Genomic DNA, 26,268 nt, shown 5'->3' on the forward strand with positions numbered 1-26,268 from the left:
AGGGTACAGAAAAAGTCATTAGTTGTGGTGGGTTTTGGTGATTAAAACTAGAAGTTCATAAACGATACATTTTTTTGCATGATGTTTCTTTTAAAAAAAGAACAGAAATGTCATTCAGGAGTAATTAAAGAAATATTTCTGTGATCTACAGATTTGGTAATTTTCTAGATAGAACTCAAAATACAACAATAATTACAGCATGCTAAGCTACTGAGAATTCTCATTCAGCAGTTTGATCTGCTATTGAAAAAACCTGCTCTGACCATAATTAAATACCTAATCCAGTTTTCTATTTGTGGCTGGATTTTCACTGCTTTCCTGCTATCTCTGGAAGTACACACCCTATTTCAGTATACAATCAGTTTTTAGTCACTTTGCTTTACACCTCAGCCAAATGTTTGTAAACAAAAGTGGGACTCTTTTAGACCACCCCTGGAGACTGCTACAGTGGCTGAAAAGGAGGTCAGCTCCTTTTTTTTTTTTTTTTGAAATCTGAGAAATTTCCAATCAAAATCCAGCAATAAACTTTCTTGATTAGCAATAGCTGTAATCCATCTTACACCTTCATTTTTAGGAACAATCATCTCGATATTATGACATTCCATAACGTACTATTTCATTATCATACTAAAACAATAATCACATTAGCAAGGTTCCTGTCTCCTTTCCTCACATCAAGAGCTACATGCAGATACTCCTTTTAATTGCTTCCAGAGAAACATCTGGTGCTGCCTATGTAAATGTAACAGATCACAGTGCATCTCTGGGTATACCTGACCACTTCATACAGTTTGCACAGACTTGGTTTGGGGAAGCTGACAAACCACTTCAGCCTGAACCAGTCCTGAAACAGTCTATGTTCACAAACAACTGTAATAGTTCTTTTGATTGCAGCGTGACAATGAGCTTTCAAAAATATGCTAGAATCAGCCACTTCTGAAAGTTGTATGGATACTTGTGTGGTAAGTATTGGTAAGAATAATATTCAAGACATCAGACATGGCTCAAATGTTTAATCTAATGGTTTAGATTTAATAAGAACAATGACCATTAGATCTGGACAGATAAGGACACAGACAAATTAAGGTAAAAAGGCAAATTAAAGTCTATTTAACTGAGGCCAGCCTAACCACCATAAGGAAAATCAGAATCATATTTGGTGGAAACTGTTGTTTAATAAAGCTGAACATGTTCAAGTTTAGCCATCTTAGGTTTTCATTGTTTTTTGATTGTATTGGTAGAAGCGCTGCACAAAGAGCCATAATTTACTGAGTCTGACACTTTCTCTTTGGGGGTTCAAAGATTCAATCTCTGCATTATTATATTTTGAAAGATACAACATACTTTCTGTGGCTGAGTGCAATATAAGATCCTCACTGATATTCTGCTGGCTTCAAGGGAAGCCTGAGTGTTGGTTTTAGCAAGACCTCAAACAGCACAAGTTTAGCTTTTAGACCAGTAGGAATATAAGAAAAGCAACACTGGACCAGATCAAATATCCACCTCTGACAGCAACCAACAAAAAAAAAAAGAATGTAAGTACAGAAAAGCATGGATACTCTCCCATCTGTGGTTTCACCACTTCCTGTAGAGGTGACTGCTCAGATATGCAACAGTCCCAAAGCAATTTTTCAGATTAATTTGTCGAGTCCCTTTCTGAATTCATAAAAATTTCAGCATGCACTGTATCCTGTGTCATGGGGTTTTGTAGCCCAGTTGTGGATTTTGTGAAATACAGCATTGTTATGCTTGTGTTGAATCTTCCAGGTTTTAACTTGTTTTAATGTTTGTCAGTTCACATTCTTCAGAGGACAAAACAATTTCTCCGTATCACCTGCAGTTTTATAAACCTTCACTTTATTCCTCTTTAACCATAACCTGCAAAGCATTTATCCTTCATGCTGAAGAGTACTCTCTGTGTATCTAGTCACTGATCCTGTGTTGTAACTAATTGAATTGTTCACTTGCTTGAAAACAAGAAAAAACCTCTCTAGACTGGTTTTTACTGCATCATTGGCTTGGAACTCACCTTGCAATTATTCCAGCTAATGACTTCATCATTTTGAGCTGACAAGTCAGAGTACAGGAAAATTAAAACCCAAGGTGGTAACATATTTAAAATTATAAACAAATTTGAAAAAATGGGGTGAATTTATTTAAACATATTTCCACTAGAATTCTAGCTCATCTATTTAGACTGGTTTTTAATACAGAGGAAAAGTGAAGCAGGAAGTGTATCTGTCTTCATCAATTCATTATTCACCAGGGATATAGAGCTATGATTGCCATTTACAGTTTAACAACCCCGGGAAACTCTGCCTGTAAAGAATCATGTTGAAAGGGAGAATACAATACCATTTCAGCTTGCATTGATAAAATTCAGATCCTGTGTGCACATCACCTTTGCAGTTCTGTTGCAAAGATACTTGTGGGTGTCCTCACAAGAGTAGAAGCTATGACACATCTGTGTCTGTGGAAATTACAGAAGTTTGCCAGTTTAGAGTCAGTACCAGAAAGTTCATTAAGCAAGAAACTAAGTTGAGTTCCAGGAAAATGTAATATGTGATAGCTATATACCAAGTGGGAAGGTAAGCCCAGTACCCCTTGAGGTAGTCAAGAGAAGCACATGGTTTACATACATGAGCTACCAGATCAGATGGAAAAGCATCCACATGAAAAGGAGGTTATAGCAAAGAAGGGAAAGTAAGCCCCAGAGAAGATGTAACCTCCTGATGATCATGGTGGAACTGATACAAAACTTACCATGTTAATCACCTGTTACTTTGTGATTACTGTGCAGCTGGCAGAATAAGTGGCAATAGCTGATACAAAAGCATAGAAACATGTTTTCCTTATCTTTATGGTTCCACATAAACACAGGCCGTGTTTATGCATTTATGAGTTAACCTTTTGTGACTAAAGTGACACAGAGACAAATTAGTGGTCTTCTAAGAGGTCTATATTACTCATAATCTGTACAAACTCCTAGCTCTGCTTCAGAAATTTACAGTGTACTTATCCCTAAATGGGCTTCTCAGTCATGGTTGCAGCATGCAAAATTTCAAAACTGCAGCAAGGGATAAGTTTAAAATCCAACACTGCTAACATTTTCTAGGTCCACCAACACAAACACGATAAAGGAGTTCAGCAATGCTACACTCATTCATTAAGATCTGTGGAAAGCCACTTAATCAGAAAAAAATCCAACACAACAGGAGCACTCACCAGTGACTGCCGGAATAGGAGACACTTCTTGGGGTCAATCCCACAGGCAAGGATGGCAGCAGTGGTGTCCAGGATGTTCTGGCGCAGGACAGCTGGCTCCTTGGGCATGGTGAAAGAGTGCATATCCATAATGCTATAGAGCACTGAGCCGCACTCTTCCTGCAGATTCACCCAGTTCTGAATGGCTCCAAGGTAGTTCCCCAGATGAGGGGTCCCAGTTGGCTGGATACCAGAGAAAATCCGATCCATGACCATGTTCTGTGACAAAGCATTGGCAAGATTAACACACACATTTTTTTTTGACAGATTCTTTTATATTTTAAAGTAATTTAAAAAGCCTCATTTATGCCTGTCTCTTCTCCCCACCTGTCAGTGTATTAATGTATAAATGATGTCAGAACCAATAATTGCAGTAAGTCAGTTAAATACTCTATCTTACAGCAAAGAGATTAACAACTACCATAATTTTAATCTGTGAGACTGCATATGCAAAAAAAAATACAGCTGTAAACAAGACTGGTGAAAAACTGGTCTCAGAAACCAAGTGGTAGATTCTTTCATTTCTTTTGCACCAAAGCTGTATGTTTCTCTTTAGTTACTATATCCACACCTTGGTTTCTATATCCACTCTGATATAGAAACTTAGGGTCACAGAGCAGAGAAATTCAAACATTTGTGTTGTAAACTCATGCAATGTCCCAGTAGATTGCCATCTTAACTCCCATGAACATTGAAGTCTTATTTTTCTAGCTGCAAAGAACATTTTGAGCAGTTCCTGAAAGAAACCTACTTCTTGACCCAAAGGTCAAAGAATAATGAAAGAGATCATCAAAGTTCTGAAACTCCCCATTTTGGCAGCAATAGAATTTCTAGAAGAGCTCAACAAAGAAATACGGCTATAGCTCAACATCACACCTGGAATACTGTCCATGCACCAGGACTAACATTGGAAAAGAGTTCACAGAGAAACAGCAAAAACAAAAAAGACTAAGAAGCTAAGGTTGTGAGCAAAGATTAAAAGGCTTGAAACATGTATAGCTTGGCTAAGTGACAGTTACCATCTTAGAAAGTTTGTTTTCCTGCATCCCAGCCCTCCATCTGACCATTTTCTCAGAGCCCCAAGCTGTCAGCATATGATCAATTACCTCCCTGACCTTCCCAAAGAATTCCACCATATTCAGAAGTAGCTCAGCAATGTTTTATGTGAAAATGCTTGTTACATGCCAAGTTTCAAGAGCATGCAAGACCGCTCAACTTATAAATGAGGGCCCCCCCATCACAGCAAATATAATACAAATCCTCAGACTCGGTTGTGTGGCAGGATCATCAACTTCATTGTGCCTGTGGCTGCACAATTTTTTTCCTGCTAAATTTTATGAGAAAGATCTATAACTTAGCAGGAAGAATTTATTTACTGATGTATTCTGTTTTCTTTTCTGTGAATCTCTTACAAATGTGTGGGAGAAAAAAAAGTCAAACAACTATTAAACCACACAAAATGGCAGTAAAAGTCAAGGCCAAGTACAATTACTTTTAACTATTAAAAAAAGGACTTCAAATTGACTTAATTCATTTTGACTCAGATTTGAGAAAAATTAATGAGAAAGTGTTTCCAAGTGGAATGGGACTTCACTACTTTTAAGCATGATCTATAGCTCAGAAAAGCCTAGGCTACTTCTTTCTAAATTTGCTGAAAAATTCTCTTTTCTTCTAAAATAATTCTGTTTTTCAGATCAAAACAATTTTCTTACCCATCATTTAAGTGATTGTGCTGACATACCAAGAGCAGCTTTGGGCTAGTTGCCATGCTAATTTCTCCTGCTCACATAAATGCCTACACATTTAAGTCTTGATAGCAACCCTTCACCCCATCCCAAATATCTTCTTGACTTCCAGCATATTCTTGAGTCAGTTTCTAAGTGTTCTTGGAGAACCTCCAGCACAGGAGCTTCAAGGTAGTCACTTGAAGCAATGAAAAGCACACCACTTCTTCCAACAGCAATTCCAGCTTCCAGTCCTTGTGTTCCAGTCCTCAACCACCCATGTGCCTCTTTTCTTCATTACACAAAAAGGGAGTTATGATACTCAATCTCTCACTTGGCATTTGATTCCTTCTTTTCCTAGGAACCTATATCAGAGCACTTCTCACCCCTCACAGAATCCACTCACCTCCCACTAAGCTACTACCTGGCCCAGGACCGCAGACAGCTTCCTGTTAACACTGAGAAGGGCCAGGTGCTCTCTTGAAGTAGGAGGCAATCAACATTCCAATGTGTATAAATGAGATTAAGTCTAACCAAAACTTGGGTTTCACTAGACTTCAGAGCTGTACTTCTATTACTACGGGCCCAGAGCAGCTGCTAGGCAATGCAACAGGTACTTCACAGGCATAACATTTGTTTTTTGCTTACTATGTTTCTTAACTAAGACAATAAGAAGTCAGGGAGGAAATAGTTGACCAGTAATGTGGTGTTCTACCCCTACTGGGGTCCCAGAACAGTTGGTTGGTTGTCAGACCACATAACCTTTCTTCATGTCCGTATCTCCACTCACTAAGTTCAAATCCTGATGCTCCTTCCCACAACTACTTCTCCCCACAGTACTGGTTGCTTTCTGATGCTCATTTATATGCCTGTTTAACAGACCATAATTCTTACAGCCCTACTCTCCATTTTCTTATCAGACAATTTCATCCCTCCTGTATTCTTTTCTTCCTCCACTTGTCCTTTACACCCCTTGCTTCCCCAAAGAGCTCTTATATGCAGCTCTTGATATACAGCTCTTACTCTAAGAAGGCAGAGAGAATGCCATGTTAAGATTATTACTATTATTACTAATTAAGCTGTTAAGGCCTTGACTCCAGTCACTTCATATAAAATATGTTTCTTACCTGCACGGTTATAAAAGCTAAGAAATGTTATCATGTGCCAGAAATTCACTATGGACCAACATCAATTAAAGTATCTTAGGATGACCAAGTTAAAGCATAATGCAGAAACTTGCACATCTTCCAACTTCAGTCTAGTAAAAGACAGCATCACCTGACATGTCTCCTGATGTTACTGCTTCTTTTCCCTGAGACTTGAAGCTGGTGCTACTTCAGTGCAGGAGAAGCTCCACCCCCTGGGGTAACTGTGTGTTCTACCAGGGCACAGGAATTTCTGTGCACTCAGCACAGATCAGCTCATGTGCCAGTACCTTGACCCAAGAAGTGCCAATACCCTGAGCCTGTGGAGAACAGTTCTGTCTAGAAATTTTGTTGGTCCCCAAGTCAGGCAGACTCAGTTCCTTTGCAGCTGCAGTCCTTGCCTTGGATGTTTCCCATAGCAGGTTCATTATCTGCCTTTTCAACTCCTCAGATCACTGTCCAGTCTGTAGATAATGTTATTATGAACATATTGGATGTATTGGCAAAATTGTGTTCCTTAATGTGAGTATAATACACTCAATACATAAAAATGCAATAGTGGCATTTAAACAGGCAGTCTGAGAATGTCTTTCACCAAGAAAATACAAGATATCAGTGTCTCAGCATAAACTGTATGTTCAAATACTGTACTTACTCCAAATATTCAAAGGCTAACAATGAGCTAATGAAAGGTAGGTTTGTTGCAATACTACATAAGTTAGCATCTGGTGACACACTACATGTTGAAAAGAAAATACACAATGTACAATGTCAAATGGACACAGTTTCATATAAAGAAAGAATCAAGTTTTCTATCCATTAAAGAGAATACCTGTGAAGGCAAGCATGATATCTTTAATGGTGCTTTGTATGTTCAAATGGTAAACAAATACAAAAGGTTTGTTCAGTACAAGGGCAATAAATAGCAAGTGAAACATTAGAAGCAAACAGTAGCAGTATTATATTCAGTTTAAGCTCAGCAATTACTTAACCTGAAGTAGAGAATTCACAGAAATAAGTAACTCCAATAATGAAAACTGAGCTAGGCTGAACCTGAGTACAGCATTGGCAAATCCATTACAAAGAACAAACTCATACTGGCTCCCAGCTGAGGGACCAGTTGACTAGGAGTCTTTCATCTTTAACTCCTTTGATTCCATTTAACAACATAAAGCATGAGAAGTTAGAGCAAACAGGGTGGCATGAAATATTCTATTGTGTTAGCAGAAGTCTATATTAAAAAAAGCCCACACAAAACACCCTCAAATGAATCTTGGATTTCTTGCACTAAAAATATACAAAGAACATTGCTCCTTTGGAGAGAGTTTATGTTCCCTGTTTGTTCACTCTGTGAGAAGCAGCGGGCAGCATAGCAGCGTGGCAGGGGACTTCTGCCTGGTACCATGAAATCATGGGGCTGGAATGCATTTCAATGGAGCTGTTAGGTCAGGGGATGGGAGCTGTGTGCTCCAAAGTACTGGAGCTGGAAAAGGATAAAAACAAAAGGAGTGAAGACTTCCCAATGGAGCAGAGCGAAAGCCACAAGACATGCAGCTCCAGCCCACAGGCACTCACTCATTCAGACATCTGTAGTAAGCACAGTGTGAGCCTGCTGTTCGTGTGTTTAACTCTGTGTGGTGTGTGCACCTACACCAGTAGTGCTGCACGTTAATCCTCATGCCTGTTAAGAGTGCTGCATCTAACAGATGACTTAGCACCTATTTGTTTTCTCTCTGAAAGACCTCTGCAGGGCAATTCTAAACACCACAGTGCATTTCTCAGCTGCATTACCGAATGAAGCTTGGCCCCAAACCCACTAAGATTCAGGTGTTCTCTCACCTAACCTCCCTTTTGTCATGAGATCAACAACTGCCACTCCTTATACTGAAAAAATATCAACATCCAAATGCTCTCAAATAATCAGGAATAAGCATTACATCCTTATCCCAGAGTAGGATGGCTAAAATCTGGTCCTGCCATCCTATAGCATGGCCATATTCAATTTCAATGCAAAACAGGAAGGATGACAGCTTCCAAAAATCCAATTCTGCTCTCTTGGACCAAAGCAGAGCTTTTCTCTGTATGGAAGGCGAGCTACAACTGTCAAGGACTCAATTCAGCAGTCAAAACCACAATCATTCCCTCTCATGAGATAGATGTGCCAGAACTGGAAGATACACCAAAGCTGATAAAGGAAAAGATCCATGCAGATCCAAGCATCCCATGTTACAGACAATTCTTGGTATCCTGGCTATACAATTCATGTTTAGCTTTATGAATTCTGTCACTGCTGAACACAAGAATTTATTTACCTGTTGGATACACATATTTGCCTGGTACAGCCAAGAAAAAACTGCATCTCAAATATGTAGTAAAATGAGTTGTAAAATAGTTCCCCCTTCACAAAAAGTTACAGAAATAAAATCAAGTGAAAGCTTTCACAAAACATAGGTTTCCAGAATCTGTCTTCTTTACAACTCCACATAAATATTGCCATCACACACTTGAAATGACAGCAGACAAGCTACAATTATAGGGTAACCTTATGCCTATGCTTTAGTCTCTTTTGGGTTTTAAAAACAGAGAAATGTAGCGCCCATTCAAGGAGGTAGGAGAAAGCTGCCAGTAAACAAACAATTCTCAGGATTGTTTTCTCCTTTTATTTTGGCACAGGCATGTTATAAAATCACATAAAAGCATACATAAAAATGTGGCTGGTTGGAGTCCAGTTAAGACCTATTGTTTAACACAACAAACCATTAAATGATCACATTAATCTTGCCCTAGAAATACAGAGGCTGTGACTGTCAGCTTCTCAATCTACCCAGTCATGAGGGAGACAGACATGTCTTCAAAATCAAATTCAAAGGAGGCTTTTGCTAATTATATCCTTGGAGTGACTGAAGGTAAGGACAAAGCTTTGGACTAACTAGTTTCTTTGGACTTTGTAAATGACTTTATACCAGCAGCCTAACAGATGAGAGATAGGCTTATGCATCCATCTATATTATAACTTATAAATATTTTAATTTCTAAATAATACTGACTCACAAACTCACCCTGGGCTGAAACAAAGGCAAGAGATTTTAGACCCATACCCCACAATGTTACAAAAAATTATGACAGTATTACAAGAGCAGCTGCAACAGAAATCACCCCCCAAGCCACACCGATGGTTACCATTCACATGCCACAGCATTTAGCTGCTCTGCTTTATTTGAACAGCCATTTACTCGGGGCAGAACAGGTGAAGAGCCAAGTGAGATCCACAGCATCAGAGCTAATTCTAAACACAGGTGGTGGGCATGACAGAGAGAGCAGGAAGTCGACAGGAGAATCACTGCTGACATGTAGGACAGGGAAGATTGATGGCTTCCCTCTCTAGTTTTCCCCACTGTGTAGGCACGCAGGGGGTGGGGGAAAGGGACGGAGAAGCTGCTGTGCTGGCGACATAACACACCACAAGGCTCCACAGCACCAGCGCTGATTAATGACACTGGAACGACTCAGGAAACAGCAAAGGATCACTCACAGACTTCGCTCTTCTTGTTATAATTTTATTTGTGGGGATTCATTTTGCGCCAGCTGTCCCAAGCTGAAGCGAGTTCAAATTTGCCAGACAAAAAGAAAATGTGGAAGTCAAAGGGAAGAAAGAGTAGCATAAGCAAACACAGACATGCATAAAACACAAAAACTGGAAAATTTGAAATTTTGAAGAAATTTGAAGATCCTCTCAACAGGGATCAAAAAGGGAAGAAAAATAAAACCAAAACAACACAACCAAAACCTTGCTCCAGCCTTAGAGACAAAAGAAATTCTTTGGCTGACAAAAGTCACCAACTACTGCATCTTTTGCATCTGTCTACAATTTTTTTATTTCCCTTATTAATACTTTGCAACTTCAAAGCTCTGGTTGCTAAAATAATATGCTCATCTGTTAACACTGGCTTAGCAAAACCTGTCTTGAGACAGTTATTAAGCAGCAAAATGAAGGGAAGCCAGACGAGTCACATTTTACGAGCTAAAGCATAAATTTTAAAGCCTAATTGCGACAATTCAAGTATTAATGTTGTTACAGAGAGAAAAAAAATGAAGGAAAAGGGAAACTTAGGAGCAACATATGTATTACATACTTTGTTTCCTTTATTGTTTTTAATGCAATTACTTCTCTGCAAACTTGCTGTAGAAACTTTTAAACGTGCTTATTTTGATCTGATAATTTAATATGTCAAATTCATCTGGTACAAATGCTATTTCAACATGCTTAATTTTTAAAATGAGAGACTAAAGATCTAACATTAAATTAGAAAGAAACATATTTATACCAGAGAAAGTTTTCAGATAAATAGCTTCTGAGTAAAGATTAACATTGCCCAGAAACTGAACTAAATTAAGATTTAAACAGAACTGCCTAGTATCCCTTTCTTGAATGTCAAATGCACTCAAACTTCAGTAGGACTTTAATATTTATATTTCAAATGAAAAACACATTGGAAGGAGGAACATTTACAGCACATACTAACCCCACCCTATAAATTTAACTCTGCCTCTAGGGGTAGCAAAAGAACTCAATGAAGCTGCGGCTGGGTTAGGCTGCCCTCTCACGCTGCCTTGGTACAGATGACTCAGCAAATGGCTCCTTTCATGTGGCTCGCTGCATCCCGCAAGTGGATTCTCTCATTTGCTTTATGAGCCCCACGTGCCACTCCCGGTGCTAATGACAGCTGCACTGACAGACCCGAGCATTATCTACAGCCAGGCTGCCACAGCTCTGCCACCACACACCACAAGGTTCCTCTGGACCTGAGGCAGCCACGGACCCTCCCCTCCCATGGGGAGTGGAACAGGGGATACAACCTCTGGTGAGGGACCTGGAGGAAGCAGGCAGCTTCCTGGCTCAGAAGAGCTGGCTCCAGTTCTCTGCAGAGGCCCGGGACAAGAACCTGTGCTAACATTTCTGCAGAGCTGGTGAAGGAATGAAGCACCGGGTCTGCATGCAGCCAACAGTGGCCACCAACCTTACCCTAAACCACAATGCCTTCCTTAGCAAGGACACAGCCTGGTGGTTTTTATTTTTCCTGCTGTGCTCCTTACAGTTCTCCACATCAACTTGAAGGACAGCATGCTAAAGCTCCTGTTCAGAGGTGAACCATAACCCAGCTACAGAGGTCTAATGCACACTGAAACATGCACTACTTCTGCACCTCCTGGGTTTCAAAGGCATGCACAGAGCTGCAATTAATGGCCTCAGATAATGCCTGATGCAACCTTAACCCTGATTGCCTCACTGACAGGAAGCTGCAGCAGGAGCTAAGCCTGAACCATCAGCAGGAACATTCTGGCCAGACAGGCAAGGCAAGGTCAGATTGATACACGCTGCTTCCAAAACCATCAGATGATACACTTAATGCTCAAAAGCTGAGAATTTGACAGTTCCAGTACTGCAGGCATTGCTTGGAAGAGATGGCACCAGGGAAAAGGAGAGGGATAAGCAGGACTACCTTTGTTACTCTGTGAAGAACACCCCTAAGATACAAATCCATATAAAAAGTAGTTGACTGTTCATTGAACAACGTAGTTGAACCAGCAACAACTAAAAAAGTTTTCAGGCACAGGTGCTTCCTGGAAGCAGCTGCCCAAAGCATCCATCAGGTTTGGCTTCTTTCTGATCCATATGCAGCCCCACAAAGCACACTGGCATGGAAGCACCAGGCCAGGGAGATCACAGAGAACCTTGTGTTCCACTCTGCAACCTCATGGAGTTACTCTGTATCAGTCAGCTCAACTTCAGTTCCTGGAAAGATACAGGAACAAATAATGAACTGCAAAGAAATTACAGAAATAACAGAAGACAGCAGTATTTATCAAGAACTGGTACCTCTCAAAAACACTGATAGCCTGCAACAGCACAAGAGATGCTAGAATAGAAATTAAATACTAAAGGTTATATCCTACTTTTCATTAAATTCCAATACTATCTCAGTTTCCAACAAGATAGAGAAATAGCACCTTGAATACAATATTATTCACTGGGGGTGAAACTCGAGAGAAAAAAATATCCTGAAAACAGCACTTATTGATGGTTTACAGTGGTTGGGGAAAGATATATCAAATACAGTTTTTCAGGGTTTTGTGCTGGTAAATTTGATATCTTTGTATCTCAAAATATGAAATCTAGATGATGAAAAGGAATATTCATTAAATCTGCAGACAAAACAAAGTTGGAAGGATGGTAAGAGCTCAAAATAATCTTTACAAAGCAGAGAAATGGTCTGAAAAAACAGTATGCTATTTACCAGGCAAAAGTACACAGATTTATACAGAAAAGTCTACTCAACCACATAAATACAGGAAGGAGAACAGCTGTCCAGGCAACAAGTACAGAACAGGGTCTGAGGTTTGTAATATTTTAAAAGGTGAGCATGAATCAATATCATGCAGCTCCAAAACCACCACATTACTAACTACAACAAAAATTGCACAGGTATATATGAATAGGATGAAAATCCAGGAGACAGAAAACAATTTGCTCATTTTACTCAGGATGAGGATGGCCTCAAGTCGCAGAAGTTGGATAGTTTTAGGTCCTGTACTTCAAAAGAGTGGTAGAGAGACGCCATAGAATTTCAACCAAGTCCAATGAGTGACCCAAATAAAAAACAGGAAAAGTCCAAAGGCTTTTTAGTCCAGTGGAAGGAAGATTGTGAAAGTAAAAGGTGTTAAACAATGAGCTTAAGATGAAGTAGAGAAAGATTCAGATCAAATGTAAAGAAAAGTTTCCAAGAGTAAGAAAAACAAAACATTTCAGATGAGTGCTTAGAGAGGTTTTTTATTAATAAATAAATAAACAAATAAAGATGTTGTATGTTGATAAAGATGGGCACTTCATTTTTATTTTGGGCCAGGGGAAACAACGGATCACCCCAAACAGGGTCTCATCTAGTCCTCTGAGCCCATAGTGTTACATAGGCGTGATTAAAGCCAAAGCGAGATGACCAAAGAGGATGGAAAAGGAATCAGAATTTTATTTAGATAGATTAGATCTTATGGCAGTTCAAGATTCAACTCCTTCTAACTGCATTAAACAAAAATGGAAGAATTGAGGCCTTTTCAGTGATAGCAGCTGAACACTGACAAGCTTTGAAAAACCATTCTATGTTGTTGAAAGATGGGAAATACAAGTTAACATTTAACACCTATAAACTGGCACACACCCACATTTAGAAATATACATTGCTCAACAAAATAAATGTAATAGCAACAAGTGAACAATTAGCATTTATTTTGCTACAAGATACATGTGGAACTATCAAAATGCAGTGAAAAGTGTAATATATTTATAAATTATAGACTATTTGATATATGAAAGGTTGCTGTGATTTTAATATATTACACTCTTCTAAGTACCAAAACCTTAACCATCTTGAAGCAAAACAAAACAGAAGGCTAAAGAATGCCCCCACAACTAAATACTTCCCTCACAGAGAAATTAGAGAAGTTTTATGTTTTTGATCACAGTAGTATCCAAATCTCTTAAAACCATCTGATTACTCTTGCTCTTTCTCTGACCTCTAGCTGAAAGAGATTTTATTGTATTTTTTTATATATTTTCTTCAAGTGAGGAGTCAGCTTGCTACTAAGATTGCCCTATGGGATATAAACAAAGAATATCAACTTACATCTAGAAGGATATTTTTTAAAAACTACTTTTTGTTTGGAATTACTACATTTCTTCAGAATATTGTCCTAGAAACTCAAAGAGTAGTTCATTTCCTCTCCATTATTTTATTTGGCAATTTCCTGTAGCACGGAAAAGTTGGCTTTGTTTCACATGGGGCCAAAATTAACACAGCTGTTCAAAAACTTTCACCTTGTGGTCACAGCATGAAATTCATCTCAGGTGAATAGAAAAGTTTTAAAACCACCTGATGGATGTCGAGAGGCCTTAGAATGTGGAAATCCCAGTAAATTCCCTCATGATGCACACATGCACAAAGAAAATGCTACAGCTGATCCTCCTTGTCTATACTGGAGAGAATTCTATGGATTTAAGTTTTTTAGACATAATAATCACACTTGCATAAGGGAATTCTAGAGAATTTAAAAAACTTTTTCTGGAGCTAGACAATACTCACAGACTGTTGTTATCATCGCAGGTTGGTCCTGAAATCACCAGGCTGGGCTGTTTCCACAGAAAGGACAAACAACAGATGAGCAATGGATGAAGGGTACAATGAACACACAAGTGTTCATTTGTGCTCAGGTCAAGAGAATGTAGCCAAGTGGCATGAGAATGGTGACAGCAAGCTGTGACTTGCTTATTTGACAGCTTGAGGCCAGAAACATCAAATGAAAAGTTCCCTAGTTTGTGTGTGACACTCACTGTTTTTCTCGTCCTAAAGAGGAGATGAGATGTTCCTTGCTAACTTACCTGTATTATTCAAACAGCCCACACAAAGCCAGGCAAATCACCAACTCCCAGTTTGGATGTACCACATGGAGTATATCAGTGTAAAAAAAGCCAATTGTTTTTACTGTTAGTATCCCAGAGATGTACAGTGCTCCATTTTCTCTGGGTACTGGCAAGTATTCTGAATACTGGAGACTTACAATGTTTCATGGTCGTCTCTCTGGAGGGAGTGACAGCACCTCTGGCTGTTGTGATCTGGCTTAATCTTTGATGAGCAAGAGTCAGAGTGCTGACATTGCTTTAACTCTGCAAAGATCTAAAATGTAGATATCATAAAAAAAGTACCCAAAAAAACACTCCAGTGGAAGTGCACGAAGAGTAGAATGTGAACTTGACTGCAGAAATTACATGGGCTAATTTGTTGCCAGCAGAGATGCAAAATGAGATTCAGTCAGGAATTCAGAGGGCTGGACCCCTCATTCCCTTTACATAAGCAACAAAGAGGCTTTGAAATGTTTGAAACTGTTTTGTTCTTCCATGCAAACGGAAAGCACCCTATGGATGCCTATTAAGTAAAGTCTTTCCACATCTTGGCAAGTATGTGATTTCAAGAAAAATATTTGCAAATGGATAACCCAATTCAAGAAGAAGTCAAAGACCACCTTTGAAAGAAACTTTGATGTGGCTATAAAAAGATTATATTTAGGAAGGATAGCATAACGTGGTTCTGTTGTTAAAAGTTTGTACCTCCCTGTAGTTCTTTGCTGTTTTTCATGTAAAAAGCAATGCAGGTAAGCAGAGAAGTGAATGTCCATGGCACATAGGATTAAGGCAGAATCTCTTAAAAGAACTGCTCCCAACTGTTGGATAAAGACAAAACAAGCAATTTAGCAATCTCACTGCCAAAGGACAGGGATATTGGAGCATCCACAAGTGTGAAAGCAAACGACAGCAATAGTTGCTATGTGAATCTTAGGTGAGATCATCAGGAAGCCTGGAATCTTTTATTAACATGGAAACACTGCTATATCTTTCCAAAGGTACAGCTATCACACAAAGATTTCAAAGTCAGAACTATGCACCTGGCAAAAGGAAAAGATGATGGTGAGACTAGGAAGTTGTGAAGACTTTTGCAGTTTACTTTCTTTTTTAACGCTGTCCAACAACCTTCAAATGAGATTAACAGGTCAGCCAGACTGAGGACAACACTATACAGACCAATATACAATAATCAATTGTTACAGAGTGTATGTAATCAGAAACAACAATGATGGGATTCAGAACAATGCATGTTCCATCTGTCAGAATGGAGAATGCATGCAATTTCATCTCCTTTCAGCTTCTGAATACTTCTGGGAACTGGAAGAATCTTACAGAAACTCTGCGCTTCAAAAATGGAAATATAGCCCTATCCAACCCTAGGATCTTTCTGCACAGAAATGTAAATATTGTCACCCACCTGCATAAGTGAATGAGATGGGTTTACCACACTTTGAAATACCAATAAGAAGCATTTAATTCACCTTCTAATCTGTACTGTAAAGCTCCAAACCACTTATCCATAAACAATACAGTTAGCCTAAACAAAAATAAATTCCTAGTGTGAACAGTTATGAAAGTGTAATCTAAATACAAATGAAGCATAGAAGGGTTTATAACATGAACTACGTGCAACACCACGAAAACTGAGGAAACCCCTATTTTTTAAACTTCACACAAGACTTATTCTTCATTCAGTTATTGTGCAGACATCACTGAAGCAGCTGGGTCAACTTCACCACTCTATTGCTTTGTCCAGCTCCAAGGAGCAGATGCATGCCCTAGCATATTTCAAAGAACTTGAAGCTAAAAGTAAAAGCAGATACTTCATTTCTGGTAGCAATCATCACATTTCAGCACAAGAATGAGGGAAATGAAAAACTAAGTATATATATATTTTATAGTCTATTTCTGTGGGTATACTTATATACAAATAGGTATCTATTTCCTCTCCCATGCAACAAGAACTTCAGTGCACTCTCAAGGTGGATATCTATCTCATGGGGCAAAAATACATTTAATCCTGTCCAGTGGATATATAGATTTGCCTGATACAGGAGAAAATTATAAAATCTGCTATGTGATTTGTCTGAGTTGGGGCTTCCAAGAATGATACTGTTAGTCAAGGGCTCAATTAATCAAATGGAAAACAATTTCAATTCACTGATTACAAACACAGCAAAACTAAAAAAAATTTATGATCTAAGGTGACTTAACTGACTTGGGGTTCTTCTTCACTTCAGCTTCTGATCCTGCTGCAATTTGAGTCAACTCCACAAAATGTTTGTTCATCTAACATTAGAGTCGCAGCATAAACCACAACTTGTGTCATGGAAAAAGTAATTGTTAAGTGTCTAGAATAGCACTTGCTGTACTAGCAAATGGAAATTCTATCTGCCAATGAGCCAGCATTAAAATGGGACCCCAGTCTGCTGTCTAGAAACAGAGGTGATCTGCTGCAGACTGACTCACAACGCTTGTTCAGCATATGCACTGGAGAAATTCACACCAAACTTCAACATCCATGATGGCCAGAGTAGCATCCTTCATTAAACTCACTGTACAAAACCACGTTAATAAAATGAGAAGTCCCTCAAGAGAAAAAACAGGCTTAGTCAAGACACTAAAAGCAAGGGCCAGAGGAGGAAAGAATGGAGGGACTCTACCCAAGTCTTGTCAAAATGCCAGAATAAAGGGCTGTTTCCTGCTCAAACAATCTATATTTGCCAGATTTTATTGTTAGAACTCCATTATGAAATGAATAGGACGCGTTCACGCCTCAAAGATCCTCCATGTCTGTTTACAGTGGGGCTCTCTCTGTGCAGCTACAACAGTGGTCAAAAACCAGTAGAGGCAAGGCAGATCACAAGAAGTCTCTCTACAACTGGAAGTCTAATAAATCTGTGTGGAAACCTGAGATCTCTCAAATCCAGTGAAAATCCAAGAAATGTATATTCTCACTGTATACTAACTTGCCTTCCATTCTGAAAATTATACAAAAGCTAATGATTTCATTCTTGCATAAAGAACTATTCCACTGCTTTATCTGAAAAAAAGCCAGTCTCCCCAGAGGATTAAATATATTTATATTATATAGCTATTGTTTACCTATTTATTTATTTAGCTAGTTAGTGATTAGAATAAAAACAAATGACTGATTAGGAAAAACTTCCATTCCAACCCGAATAGAAAACACCAGTTTTAATCCAAAGGCTGGAATATGTTGCTAAATCTAGTTGATTTCATAAGGATCTGAGTAACTAAATAACTTTCAGTATCTGTGCCCAATAACAATAGTAAAAAATGTTAAAATTCAGGAAAATAGGAAATAAAAAATAAAAGGCACCAATTTCTACAAATGAATTCACATAGAGGCTACCTTACTTGGAAAGAACTTCTCAAATCACTTCGATCTTTCCTAAAGCTCCTGTATATTACAATATATTTAACCAGCCCATATTGGACACCAGGAAACATAGGGGTATTTGCATTTCCAGCCTTTTTTCCTCAGTCAAAAGCATTTTGCTACTTCCAACCTTAATGTTCTCTAGAAGAAAGAGATGCAACACAGGGGACTGTCACAATCATAAATCCAGAGCAAGCACTTAAAAATCTGCCTGTTCATCCATCAATTTCAGCCCACAAGTGTCTGGACAGGCATTCTGAAGTTGACCTGCTGCAGTAACCTGTGTATGTGTGCAGCTTGTTACATGCACCTGGGGACTCATTTCATTAATTGTTAACAAAGTGACCCCTATGTGACAGCAACAAATTCAAGATGGGAACATGGATGCATTTAAATTGTTTGCATTTCATTCATAACACATCTGAATGATTCTGAAAACTAAGCTCTCTCTCCCACTGTAGTTTTAACTACAATCTTTGAAATCCTTAAGGATTAGGGTATGGTAATTTCAGTTACTTCCTTTCTCTGCAGCCCCATATGGTAACCATAGCTAAAAATTTTGAAGATTTTATTTGCAATCTGGTAAAACGCATTTTAATGGTCTTCTCCAAAACAACCCTTCAATTTTTACCTAAATGCCTTTTTCACAACCATCTTTGTTAAAAAATATGAAACATGACCAGTCATTAACATGACTAGCACAGTAAAAATAAAGTGATCAGGTGGCCTGAATACAGAAGGAACAATACTTCCTCAAAAAAAGTAAATCAAATTTCACCAGACCCAAACAATCTGAAGATCTCCTCTTAAAGTACCAACAGTATTGGCCAGAATCACTGAGGTTCACAGAAGCCCAGCAAAGTATCAGAAAACCAAAAACAGAAAAATGGCATTCCCATCTTCAAAAATACAGGAAAAGAGGAACAGTCTGTGAAGTAGTCTGCTTACCATCAATACTCAGTGAACACAATCCATCTTTTGCAATTCCCTAGAAGATAACTAGAGGAAAACAACAGCAAATGTGGATTTGCTAAGAGCAAGGGATGCCAGACTAGTCTGACTGGCCTTGAGACTCATTAGGCTGCCACAGCAGGGGAAAATGCAGTAAAGGCTTCTTGATTTTACCACCACCTTTGGCCACTGTAAAGCAAACCAGAGAAATTACATTCAGGGATTTATACTGTGGTATTTTTAAATAGATATTGACCCAGGTAAAGAAACAGATACATTCCTAAATGAACTGCTAAGATTACCACTATATTGGATTCCTTGGATTTGAAGATCCTGTACTTAGTCAGTGGTCCTGACTAAACATTCACCAGAGATATTTTCTGTGCAACACTCACCATTTTCTCTTTGTATAACCCGAACAGCATGCACTAAAGACTAGAGTCAGTGTCCTGAGCTCCATTACACCAAATCCAACTTGGAGTGCCAGAAAAAAAAAAAGACTAAATTCTAGCACCAAAGAGGAAAGGATTTTGTGTTAAAAAAACATCAACACTTATGGCTGGAAGATGCAGTTCTGTACTACATAATGCTAACAGAGAATCCACTTTCTGATGCATCGCTCCTGTGAAAGCTGACAAGAGATGAAGGTTGTAGGACATCAAAATGTACAGCTTAGCAACAATAATACAGACACTGTAACAGATCATGTGTGGAGGCAAGGCAAGGCTTTCCTACCAAAGAGGAGGACTAGGGTAGGAGAAAAGGTAGCAAAATGAAAAGTTCTTGTTTTCTTTAAAGGATATTCTCAGGAAGAAAAGCAATACAGGCATTAGAGTATCCTTACAGTAATTGTAATAGTGATAGCTACTCTGATACTAGAAAAGAAAAATTATGCACAAGACTCCTGATTTCTTGAAGGCAAATAACATCTAAATGTGTCCTTCCAGCTGAGTGTCTTGAAAGCCATCTAGTGATGCATGAGACCATCAAAAGCAAGACCTTGCCATTCTTCTACTTCCCCTTCGCAGCCAGGACTAAACCCAATCCATGTTTCATCAGGACATACACCAACAACCAACTGACTCATTTTAGATTAAATTTTCCTACCGACAGGTTATGCCATAGTTGGATTTCTCATGATTTTATCAGTAATTCCCTGGAGTTCCTGTAGTTGCCATTTTTAAGAGTGTCTCATCAAAGAAACAGACTTGATGAAATGACTTTCTATAACCCTGGCTTAGAGAGCACTGAAGAACAGTAAATCAGGGAATTTGAAAAAAAGCTCTTAAAAGTTAAGATACCCCAAATGTAATGAATCTCTCCAACAAAACATTACTTTCTTCTTAATCACATTTATTATGCCTACATATTTAAGTTGTGTGCTAGAAATATGTAAACCAAAATGTACAGAGCAACTTTTCCACAGCATGGTAAATCAAGCAGAGGGATGAACTGTGCACTACAGAGAAACAAAGCTGAAGCCACATAAATTATGTCTTCTGGTGACTATGACTGCATTATTGAACACTTAAACATCAAAACTATAAGGGTGCCAGTAGACACACTGCTCAAGCTTGAAGGCAAACTTTTTTTTTCCGGCTTGAAATTTGAATATTCCTCATCAGCAGGCAGCAAATACATGACCTGTTCCAATTTGTCTATTATAGTAGCTGGACCACTCCCGAGTCCAGCCTGGCAACAGGAAGAGCGCAAACAAGGAAGCCATTTTTCCTCCTCAATTCTTTTGAAGATGCAGTGAAAGTACCACTGCAATTCCAGTGCAATTCTTTCCAGACAGACATAAGAGGGGACTTAAAAATGAGAGAGAAAAGGGACAAAATCCCACAACACACTGGACTCGCAAATTTAGCACCAGAGGAACAACTTAAATTACTGCTGTTACTTGAGTGTGGGTGACCTGAAGCTACACAAAACTGGTCAGAGCACGGTGCTAATAACACCAGGGTTGTGGCTTCAATTCCCATATGGGGTTTTACTTAAGAGTTGAACTGGATGATCCTTGTGGGTCCCTTCCAACCCAGAATACTCTGTGAATCTGTGAAGCAACACTAACTTTGTGGGGGTTTTATTTATTTATTTTTTAAATTAAAACATTAAAGAATAACAGGAAGGAATTACATTTTCAGACCTATCACACCTTTAAGACATCATGGCAACAGCAACCAGGCTATAAAGCACCTGGTAAGTAATCTTGACCCGATAGGTGACTCAGAGGTCGCAAAGAAATGCACATCAGAGTAAATATTAAAATACAACATGAGCCATGTTCACTCAGAGCAGATTTCTTTATTATGCAAGAAAAATGAGATTTCTTTGCTGGAGGAATGAAAGCAGGGGAGGGCATCTGTTGTGATACTGAACAGAGCCAAAAGAGTCACCATTTGCATCAGGAAAGATAAGCATATTCAAATCCTTTCAACATTTTTCAAGGAACATTTGAGTTCTAAAAATAATGAGTGGTTTGAGGTATCTTTGGCAGACCTGCTTTGCTGCATATTACAGGGGCAGTGTAACTGTTCACATTTTAAGTGTGAGAAATCTAAGAAGACTTAGGCACATGTAAATGAAATTAAATCAAAGCACCTCAAGACAGGGAAACACCCAACAAGCTTATTGAGGATGCCACATTGAGATTCTTTAGCTCTCCTATATTGCTACAATTCAACATAGTCTTAAATATATATTTTTTGTTTCAGAATTCATTTAAGCAGAAACCTTACCTCTGCCTCACACTAACAACTAATAGGAAGAACACAGCTGCTAAGTGAAATATCAGTTATCAGAGCTTCATATGGCATAATCTTCCTCTTTTGCTTTCACTCTACCTCCTCAATAGAAAGGGCAGAATCAAGGTCATCAGCTGTTTTAGAACAAAACGAAATATGCCTTGACTTTTTAATTTTAAGAATCCTGGTTCTGAAATAGCCCTGCAATGTGTAGTTTACAAGGTTCACTACCATATACACCAACTTTTTGTGCATTAGTGTGTGTTACAGCTTGACGCGCTCAAAATATCAACTCCATGGCTGAGAGTAACAGAACCCACTTGCTGCAAAATCACAGACAATACAGATTACACCATGAAACGGAATCTTTGATCTTCTGCTTACCCTATTTCTTCTCACAAGTAACACGAGACATATCTACCCTGGCAACCATTCTGAATAATGTGTTCCATTATTGAAACATACCATACTATCCAGGATTTGGATGACATGCCAAAAGCAAGATTTTAATGAAAAAGCCAATTGTCCAACTAGGGGAAACATTCTCTAAAATGATGCAATGTTAGTACTACTGTCATCAAATTCTTCCACTTATTTTAAAAACAAGGCTACGAGCTACAGAAAAATTTAGATTTCTAAGGCAAACCATTCATAGGTGTAAAACTATGAAGGAGGCTGCCTACAAAGATGACACTGAATATATACTTACCTGACCTGGCTGATTGCTTGAGGTTATCTTACAAAATACAATCAAAGCAATCAGTTGACCCTTTATTTCAATTTTCTAATAGAATGGGGGGAAATGAGAGCGGGGAAGGCTCCTGATAGGTTACAGTGAAAATCCCAAATATATTAAAGAAATTCAAACACTACAGCCCGATAAGGTCGTGTAAGTACCAAGGGGAGGGGCTGACATACATCCTTTCAGACACTTATGAGGTTTGGTTTCTTCCTTCCTGCTGTAGAAGACAGGAGTTTGTAGCCAGTAGGTGCATTTCAAATCGAAAGGCAAGAAGCAAAGACCAACGCTGAAATCTCGCACAACCGCAGCGGTACCGCAGCGCTTGAGCGACCCCCACGACGCCGGCACTTGCCGGCTCAGGCCTCCCTCTCTCCCGCTCCCCGAGTGCCCCGCGGAGTCAAAGGCCCTACGGCTGAGCGGAGCCAGCGAGAACCAGCCGGGAAGCGGGAAGGACGAGTCGAGAAGCGGGAGAGACAGACAGAGAACCGGGAATGCCGGCGGGGAGCGCGGCTCCCTGAGGGGAGGCAGAGCCGGCCCAGCCCCGCCCCGCGCCCCCCGCTCTGCGCATGCGCGGAGCCGGCCCGCGGCACGGAGCGGGATGGCGGCCGCGGCTGAAGCGCGGGGCTCGTCCCAGGCCGGGCACACCGGGAAGCGGCGGGGGAGATGCCCCAGGCCGGTTACCTGGCCGAGGGTCCCGCGGTGTAGGGCCCGGATCAGGCCACTCGGTGTCGCCATGGCAAAGGCGGGAAGGAAGAGGCGGGGGGGAGGGACACGGGGCAGGAGCCCCGCAGGTTCCGCGCATGTCCCGCAGGCGCGGTGCGGGAGCGGCCGCTGGCGGGGCGCGGTTACCGGGAAGGGGCGGCGCTGGCAGCGGCATGGGCACAGGCCCTTGTGGGAGTGAAGGTAATCGCTTCCCGGATTCCATGGCTCCTGCTTCACCTGCGGGGTGCCCTTGGAACGGCTCCTCTCAGCAGCGCGTCCCATCCGAGGCCTCCTCCACCCCTGCATCCTTCCGGCTGCCTGGGCTTGCCCACGGCAGCTTTTCCACGGAGAGATAGGCAGCGAGGCCGCTGCTGGAAAGTGCCCGCCTCTCCATGTCCTGTCAAACTAACTAAAGCCAGCCCCCGCAGAACCCCCCCCAAGCTGCTTTCTGCCCGCAGTCTGCTCTGCTCTGCCCGAAAGCCGAGGCAGTAGCAGCTCTCGCTGTCCAGCACCTCAGACGCAGCGTGTCCCCAAATCCAGTCTTTGTGCCATGTCTCTTCCATTGCGCCACGTAATAGAACCAAAGCGAGAAGCACCGAAGTTATTAATGAGGTATGGCAAGTTCCTGAAGAAGTTGTACATGAACTCCTCTTGTCAGCTCCTGTGCAAAAGGTGCCTGGTTTCTCCCCAGTTCATTTCTCCCCAGTTCAATGCCCAGGCTGGGAAGCCACAAAAGGCTTGTTGCCAGTGTCCCGGTGATGCGAACCCAAGCTCTTCTGCAGGTCTGCAAACATGTGAGACAGTGTCTGTGGGAATCTGCTATTGCAGCCTCTGGGAAAACAAACCAGCCATCAGGAAAGAAGGAGCGCTTGTAGCTCTGTTACCAGTGGCACCGTGCATTGGACTGGTGATTATTTCCAGTAGCCCACTCCAACCCTGTCACTGAGGATATTGTTATGGAATGTTCCCAACTCTAAAATCTGGGTTTAAAAGTTAAACACTCTATAGATTTACATAACTGCTTATTTATTTTCACTTTGATGCATTGATTAGTGACAATTTTTTTATTTTAAAACCATATATGAAGAGTGCTTAGTACATAAGAGCGTAATCTTAATTTACGTTCCCAGGCACTGCTCTGATACAAATTGTAAAAAATTGATTTGATTTTTTAAGAACTTCTACTTGTACTCAAAAATAATATATATAATTTTTTTTCATCATTTGCATCATCACTATAAATATTTTGCATAATTTGAGCTGAAAACTTCTATGTATGATGTTCATCTTTGATGTTTTTTTTCAGTGTTTCAGGAAAAATGTATCAGCCTTTTTTGAGAACATAACTAGACAAAAATGACGTGAAACTCGACGTGGGAAACATCAGGGAAGAAGCTGAAAAATTGAATGTTTTGAGATTTTCTAGTTCTAAGACCTAAAAATGGTTGGACAAAAGCCTGTGGCTGCTTCACTAATGTGAGACTGAAGATATGATCTGAGTGGAGCATTAGGCAGTATCCCTGATGGTGGGAGGGATGGACAGCTGCCCTACCCCATCTCCCAACTAGAACTAATCTCTTTTGGAGATTAAATGGAGCAGGTAGAGCTGTCTTAAACTGATGCCATGAAGAGCATGATGCTGGAGACAAATGGAATATAAGCTTACCTTCAAAAAGTTGTGAAGAATATTGATGTAATGTGATAAGAAAACATTAAGAAAATTTTTCAGTTGCAGATAATTCAAACCAAAAATCTTTTTCCAGTATGTTTACCAGGGAGAAAGCTTTCAGAATCTAATAAATATCAATATTATAATGTGGTTATAAATCAATAAGTTAAATATTGGTTTGAGTCAAAATTATGAAGAAAAAAACTATGTAGAATTCAGCAATAAAAAACTAAAAAATGAAGATGAAGTTAATACTACTGAGAAAGCATTAGTGCTAATTTTCAAGGTTATTGGAATTTGGGGTAATAAATGGAACAATAAAAGGTGAAATTTTTGAGACTTTTGTAATACCTTTGACTTAGTATCACAGAGATTTCTGATAAACATACATGAAATGGCTAAGGGCTGATCAGATGACAGGTCTTCAAAAGTACCCATTATAGTAGAGTTGTATGGTGAGCTGTGCTTTTTCCTGCTCAATACTGCTGCTGGGAATCTGAAAATAGATTCTGAATAATTTATGTTTAAATATGCTGTTGACACAAATATTGTCAAACTTGTAAATAACACTAAAAACATCATGATCATACAGATAATAGGACTCTATTAAAGCAAAGCATGTTCTGAAATCAAATCGAAACTTAAGTAATACGTTGAATTAAAGTTGGATTTTTTCTTTAACAAGAACTGAGCCTGTGTTATTACTTTTAGATCTTTATTTAACCCGAACAAAAAAAAATCAATACAATATTTACAACAGCTGTTTAACACAAGAAGAGCCCACTGCTATAGCAGAAATCTAGGCAGGGGTAGAAGAATAAGCATGGGATGTTCTCAGTGCAGGCAGAGAAGGAGAGTGGTGTGAACGTGTAAGGCAGGTAAGATGAGGAAGAGGCTGGCTTGTGAATCCCCAAGGAGATGACAGCTTGCATCCTGAAAGATAGGCAAGTTAGGAAAGGAGAAGGATTCACTGCTAGTATTTATTGTCCTCTGAAATCTCCCACTGCTGCCAAAACACCTCTGGCCTCTCCTGTGCATTATTCCTAGACACTTTCCCCCTACCCTTATTATCCCGATGCACATTATGAATACATTCATGACTGTTGAGATGTGAGGAATTTGCTACAGAGCCCAAATTAGGAAAATTTGGTAAACCAGACCTCAGTCAAAATATCACCAGTGCAATTTGCTGGTTTTAATACTACCAAACTGACAGTGGATTTAAAAACAAGAGTTTTATACCAAGTCTTTCAGATCAGTGTGTCCCATGGGACAGGGTGATTTTGCAAGAGATCTAGAGATTGTGTTGGACAAATAAATTGATTTCTAATGCTGTCCTGTAGCTCATATAGTCAAGTTTTTAGTACTGGGTTACTAGTCAGAAATTGCTAAGTCCACCTTGGATTTCCATGCTTAGAAAGCAATCAAAATCAGGGAAATAACTACATATGATAGCTGTAAAATTATTT

At 39.7% G+C, this 26,268-nt stretch overlaps 1 protein-coding gene across 1 annotated transcript in view; it reads right to left on the reverse strand.

Annotated features, from left to right (window-relative positions):
- WARS2 (tryptophanyl tRNA synthetase 2, mitochondrial) overlaps positions 1–23,452 on the reverse strand; it is a 38,919-nt gene extending 15,467 nt beyond the window's left edge. The window contains exons 1-2 of the mRNA XM_066569642.1: positions 23,110–23,452; positions 3,226–3,483 (exon numbers count right to left, since the gene is read on the reverse strand). Coding sequence (XP_066425739.1) covers positions 3,226–3,483; positions 23,110–23,436 — 585 coding nt within the window. The 5' untranslated portion in view covers positions 23,437–23,452. The remainder of the gene's footprint in view (positions 1–3,225; positions 3,484–23,109) is intronic.
- Between the last annotated feature and the right edge of the window lie 2,816 nt (positions 23,453–26,268).

Source organism: Molothrus aeneus, chromosome 2 (genome assembly GCF_037042795.1).
Source record: "Molothrus aeneus isolate 106 chromosome 2, BPBGC_Maene_1.0, whole genome shotgun sequence".
Taxonomy (NCBI): Eukaryota; Metazoa; Chordata; class Aves; order Passeriformes; family Icteridae; genus Molothrus; species Molothrus aeneus.